Consider the following 6615-nt stretch of genomic DNA (forward strand, 5'->3'; position numbering starts at 1 on the left):
TCAAATCTGGAGTAACAAATACTTTGTTTGCTAGAATAAAGAACACAAGAGGAAAAAAAAGTCCTTAGATCCGAAATGGTAATGCAATGATCGCTAAAATACATGATTCTATTTAAAATGCATTTCAGTATCTTTTTCTACTTAAAGCATATTTTTTAAACGTATGTTCTGCTTAGAAGAATAATTCTCAAGAGGTACTTCTCCTAACCTGAATCTCAGAATAAGAAAAAAGAACAAGCTATGAAAAGCTATTAACACTAATTCAAGATGACCAACTACAGAAAGATATCCGTATCAATCTCAGATAATCAGAAAATTCACCTCCAACTAGCAAAGTACATTTTCTAAATGAAGAAAGCCTTCCAGTAATCTCAATGTACAGTTAACATGAAATAAACTCTAAGGACCGGAATCTGGTCATAAAACAAAAAGAGGGATAATATCAGACCTGTCAAGTCCTGCTTTGCCTTATCTCTACAAGACTTACACACCAGATCTGAAATGGAAGCACGGATTTTCATACAGACTCCTGGCCCCTTAGTACATCACCAGCATTTTACTTTCTCCTTCAGAATTTCTCTATGCCACATTCTTCAAAACTGGTATCTGCACATATTTAAAAAGAAATATTATTTAAATTGGTTTGCTTATGGCTGACTTTGTCAAAAAAGACAGAATGAATAAGTGAAAGTTTGTATTCCCCGAAGAAAAATCCGAAGATAATGAAAAACGACTCAGAAGCATGCTAAATAGCAGGAGGAAGAATTACAATTTTCCAGATAATTCACTATTTAACAGTTGACCATTTAAGTGCAATTCAATACATATTTGGAGACCTAGACAAAGCGCCATCCTGGATGATAAAATGGATACTAAACAGTCCCAGATCTCAAGGGGATAATAATCTAATTGGGGAGGGGACAAATAAGGAAACGAGCAGCTATTGTTATATTAGATAGAACTGAGAACAGAAGTAAACCCTACTTCGAAGATTCAATGGAGGAAAAGGGTGACTCTGCCTGAGAGGGAACAGGAACCCAGTAAAGAACAGTTCCCCAGAAGTAGGAGAGTCCTTTTCATATAGTAGTGTTGTACTCAGTATATTAGTTTCAAAAACTACAAGCCTACCTTCCTAAATTGAAAATGCCTCATTAAAAGTGTTTTCCCAAGGAAGCTGCAGTTGGGGGGGGGGGGGGCGGGTTCTGAGCTTCCATGCATAAGGCTGATTCAACCCCAGGTTCTGAGGAGTCGATTTCATTAAGCAAACAGGAGCCCTCGAGGTTTTGTGTAGGGCAATCCTAAGGACAAAGATGATTTAACTAGTGATGAAGAGGACAAAATGAGAGGAGGCTGAGACTAGCAAAAGGATTACTGTGGATTAACAACAACAACAACAACAACAACAACAACAACAACAACGTGAGAAAGATGGGTGAGCCCTAGGGCGATGGCAAGAGGTAGTAAGGCACGGGAGGAAATGCAGTCCCGCTCTTACCACCAGCCAGGGAAAGAGAGGATGAGAAATGTCTTAGCTTCCACCTTGGGTTATTAAATGAACTGCGGCTTCATTCACTAAATGAGTAAAATTAGTCTTGTTTTGACCACTAGGAAGCTCAGAGCCAAATATTTGGCCTATTTCTAACATACGGCAAGCATTTACGTGCAGCCTGTGAATCTAAACTTTATTTTCCTTCTCTTTTTAAAATTTATTTATTAGAGAGGGAGAGAGGAGAGGGAGAGAGAGAATCCCAAGTAGACTCCACACTGAGTGTGGAGCCTGACCCTGGGCTTGATCTCATGACCCCAAGATCATGACCTGAGCCAAAATCAAGTTGGACGCTTAACCGACTGAGCCACCCCGGCGACCCTATTTTCCTTCTCTTCACAGGCTTTTATCTGTACTTAGTAAGTCACCTTTAATTATTTTTAAATGAGGCAGAAAATAAATCAACAGATTAAGAAAAGATTGAGACCAAGCCAGAGATAGCTGGACAAAGTAGCTGGCTCAGGGATATAACCTGTAGGCTGCCAACCCAGAGCATTCTCCTCACTGCTCCTCTACCCTAGCAAAGGCCACATCTCACAAAAGCAGCTGAAAAATGCCAGACTTCCACTTTTTCAACCTTCCTTACAAGTAGCAGTGCCAAGAAATCAGTTCTACCCAATGAAACTGAAGGGGAAGTCTCCAAGGTGACCTTCCAGAAGACTCCTCTCTCTGCTAAGAGGGAGTTGTAAGAAAATATCCTTCCTTCCTTCCCTGTCTCACACAGGCATGATGTCTGGGGCCACAGCAACCACATTGCCAACACGAAGCAATGAGCCTGAGGCTTTCCATAAGCCAAATACTAAAAATAGAGGAATAAAAGGATGGAAAGAGCCTAAAGTCTTCAAGCACATCATTCAGACACCGTACCACCCTTACAACCATCTATTCTCTACACTTCTTGCTACTGGACAATATATAAACTCTATTATTTATGCCATTTTTAGTTGTGTATTGTTACTTGCCAATAATGGATACAACACAGTCAAATCATGAGGTCAGTTTCTGACAGACTGACTTTTATTCTGCCGAGTTAACAAGATTATTCTTGAGATGAGAAAATGCAAACATGTATTATTAGTCAGGAAAAAAGCAGTAAGCTATAAGAGCTGCTGGGAGCAGCTACAGATAAAAACAGAAAGGAATGTAATGATAAATAATTATTTGAAAAAGCATGATCAAGTACTGAGAGGGGCACTGCTTGGAGGCAGGAACAAAGGAAGGAAACAGTAAATGTATAGAAGTCCTCTAAGATGGAGAAAATGAGGGAGACTTTCTTTTCTGGCAATGTTATAAACAAGATAACCTAAAAATCCTTCCCAATATAAAACAGAGAAAAAATTCTGGGTAAAGTATAAGAAACATGTTTAAATGCATAGCTAAGCTCACATGAAAATAAGGGATGTCCCCAAAGGCAAAAATCAAAGAGGACCCTAAAATCCACAGCATAAAGTAGAAGCTGATCATGTTTAGAAACCTAGGGTTTCTAAAGGGGCTGGAGGAGAGGGGGACTGTGTGCATGTAAAAGGTACCTACCCTTTGGGATGTAACAAAAATAAAAAGGGAAAGAAATTACTGGCCTAATATTTTCTTTAAAACACTATCTTGAAGACAATTATAACTCTTGTTTTCAACCTTGGACACTTTACGTTTTATATGAACAAATTCCAGCATTAAGTGCATATTTTTAAAAACATGTCCATATTACATATTTACATATCACAAAGGGCTTCCTGAATATTTCATCAATAAGATTAAGTAAAACATAAGATGGACAGAAATCTTTTCCTGAAAAAACCATACATCGCTCAATTTTTCGGCCACAATTTAATCACTAATCATTTAATCAAGTTCAGTATATTTGTAACTATACTAAAAGGTTTCCAAATTTTATGACTTTTTGGTAAAATTTTATCATTAGGGTCATTATAACATTCTTCCAGTGACTATGCGACCAATAGTTTCATAATACCTTATGTATCATATAAAAATAGTGTTATCTCTGAGCTAATCTTATAGCCCTCTACACAACAGATTCTGCAATGTACAAATTCAGTATATAAATGGTAATGGGAACTGACAAAGGATATGGTGTTTGGGGCATCTACAGACTGAGAGGATGGTCTCTAATATAAAAGAGGCAAAGAGCAAAGAATTACAGCCCCAGCTAAAAACAAAAACCTCTTAAGGTCCTCCACTGAGTTTACGTTCTGCTAGCCTCATTTGCTTCCCACGTTCCCTTGAAAACTGAAAACATCCTATATTCCCTTTGCTCATCTTCATGCTGGCTTTATGAATGGGCACAGTTCCACCCTAAATTCCATTAAGCCACCTCCATCATTCAATTCATTTCAAGACCATCTTTCAAAAAGTCCTATCTTTGGGCAGTTCAAACAGCCCAGGAAATACAAACACATAATCCATGTTATCTTCACAAGGGTTACATGGGTCTCCACTACATTCCCAGATTTACCTAAGACGAAATCTTTTAACCTACTGTTTACATACACTGGATGCCACAATAAATACAGTATCCTAAATTCTGCTTTAGACTGTGCTGCATCTTGAATGTTTCTCCAAGCCTACGTGCTAGATGGTAAAAGACTAAGCATTTACTCTACAAATAAGGCCACCAAATGCACGGGGAAGTAATCAACTCAGGAATCAAGAACCCAAGTGTGAAAGGACTGCGTTTGGCTTGGTTCTCCCCCTCCCGCTGACACAGGGAGAAGGTCCAGTGAATCGCTCCAGTCCCAGGGGACGAGAGAGGCTCCCAAGAGCACGCTATGGTCCGCTGGGAATAAAGCACGAGTTAGCAGAGCCGGGAGGCTCGGAGGGGCGCGCTGCATTCTGGGACTCGTTTCCACAGTTACCCACGTGCACCCAACCCAACCGCGGCCCCGCGCGGCGCGGACTACAAGTCCCAGAATTCCGCGCGACCGCCTTTCCCCTTCACACCCGGCCACTGGAGCCAGACCCTAAAGGAAACCCCTAAAGCGTCCTTCCCGCAAGCTTGGCAGAGGTCGCGCCCCGCGAGCGCTTATGCGGGGCCTCTGGCCCGGCCCTCCCTGCAGGGAAGCGGGTCCCTAGGCACCAGCGTCCACACCTGACGACCAGAAATTAGACAACTGCGTCACAGACTGCCAATCCCACGGACTGCCTGGGACCCCAACACCTCCCCTGCGCAAAACCCCCCACCCGGTCTCCAGGGCCCGACCCCTCCGGATCCCGCCGCGGAAAACCCGCAGCCCGCACCCCGGCCCCGCCTCCCAGTCCCGCAGCCGGAGCCCGCGCCAGCGCTGACCTCGCTTCCCGCCGCTCTGGGGGAACCGCGGCCAGCGCCAACCTCAGGGCACCTCCCCGCCCCCTCCACCTCAGCCCCGCCCCCTCCACTCCCCGCACCCCGAAGCTCAGGTCTCCCCCTTCCACGGACCCTGTCTTGATCGTGGGGAGAGAACACCTCCCAGAAAACATAGTCTGACACCTTCCCCCCCGCCGAGCCCCGCGCGGACCGAATCTGGACTTGACAGTCCTCCCCCTGCCCTGGCCCCTCCCAACCCCCCCTTTCCTCCCAACTAGCTCTACACCCCCACCGCACCTCCTCTACCCCTGCCCCCATCCTGTCACCCCAAACCCTCCCCTCCTTCTCCTCCTCACTCCCAATTACCCTCTCTTCCCAACACCTGCTCAATCCTATTACCCCAACGTCTGCCCCCTCTCACCACTCCCAGTTACCCCACCACCCTTCCTATGCCTCTCCCGCCCGCCGGACTCCCCAACTATCCCATCACACCCCAATCCCTCCCACCACCTCGCTCTCCCGTTACATCAGCCCTCATCTCCGTGCCCGCCCTCCTGCCCCACTCGGCCGCTACCCCCATTCCCCCACCGCATTGTTCCCCCCCCACCCCCGCCATCCAGCCCTTCTTCCCATTGTCCCCGCCCCCGCGCTCCCCTCGCACTCACCCGCCTTTCTCACGGAGCCGCCCGCACCGCTCAGCCCCTAGGAAATCCTCACCCCTGCGCCCCGCTCGCTCGCTCCCTCTCTTTCTGCCCGCGCCGGTGCCACCCCCGGCCCTGCCCGCTAGCGCCCGCCGCCGCCTCCACCTCCATTCACCCCAGGCACTCCGGTCCCAGCCCTTCATCGCACGTCCCGCCCCCCCTGCCCCCAACACTGAAAAGGAGCCAGTCCCCACCCCCCTCACCTCCGCCCTCCCCCGGCAGGCCAGCCCCTTCCCCCCCCCCACGCCCGCCCCCGCGCCACCCGCAGCGTCACCGCCCGCCCCGGCCCCGGGAGGGGAAGGGGTGGCTCCCGGGCAGGGGCTCCCGGCGCGTTTCGGGACAGGAGGCGGGGGGCGGGGACTGCGGGAACTGAGTGGAGAGTGTTGGCAACCGCCCGGCCCCGGCCCGCTCGCTCTGTTACTCACTGACAGCGGCGGCATCCGAGTGCATTTTCGGGCAGCTCACACCCCACTCGCCGCCCAGGCTCCCGCGCTCGCCTCGCGGTCCCCCCACCGGCTCGCCGCACCTCGGCTCGGAGCTGAGGACCAGCAGCCAGCACACCCGGCCCGCCCACCTCGGCTCCAACCATTGGCTGAACCTCGGTTTGAGGGACCGCCCCTCCGCGTCTCTCATTTGACAAAAGGAGTGCGGAGGGCGCCGGTCTGGAGCTGGCAAAGAGGCCCCGCCCCCCGAAGTCCAATGCGATTGGCCCGGCGCCTCGTCCCCGTAACGCCCCTGGCGGAGGCCACGGTCCAGAGCAGCAGGTTGGACCCAGCTGCTGTCACTCATCCCCGGGGGTCCGAGAGCGCGTGTAGGGGCGAGGCTGGGGAATTGGTCCACCTTGACCCTGAAGCCCCGCCCCGTCGCGGGCGGGATTGGTGGAGCTGCAGACCAACCGAGAAAGATGGGTCGGCTTCTGAAACAAAGCACGCGTGGTGTTCCGCGAAGAGCCGAGAAGGGAAAGCACCGTTGGGGCAGTTGTGTCCCACTACAAGGAGTAGGGGAGTCCCCCCCTACTTGGGTCTCCCACTTGTCTCGCATGCCTCAGAGCGGCTCTCAGCAGGAGCCCA

At 49.3% G+C, this 6615-nt stretch overlaps 1 protein-coding gene across 3 annotated transcripts in view; it reads right to left on the bottom strand.

Annotated features, from left to right (window-relative positions):
• Positions 1–6080, bottom strand: part of DCUN1D4 (defective in cullin neddylation 1 domain containing 4) — a 70088-nt gene extending 64008 nt beyond the window's left edge. For all 3 annotated transcript variants that reach the window (XR_003608720.2, XM_028100723.2, XM_028100722.2), the window contains exon 1: positions 5971–6080. Coding sequence is in view for 2 of the 3 variants with exons in the window: in XM_028100723.2 (XP_027956524.1) it covers positions 5971–5995 (25 nt within the window). In the remaining variant the exon portion in view is untranslated. The remainder of the gene's footprint in view (positions 1–5970) is intronic.
• Between the last annotated feature and the right edge of the window lie 535 nt (positions 6081–6615).

Source organism: Eumetopias jubatus, unplaced genomic scaffold (genome assembly GCF_037043125.1).
Source record: "Eumetopias jubatus isolate StellerSeaLion01/CBP00866 unplaced genomic scaffold, mEumJub1_p1.0 scaffold_2, whole genome shotgun sequence".
Lineage (NCBI taxonomy): Eukaryota > Metazoa > Chordata > Mammalia > Carnivora > Otariidae > Eumetopias > Eumetopias jubatus.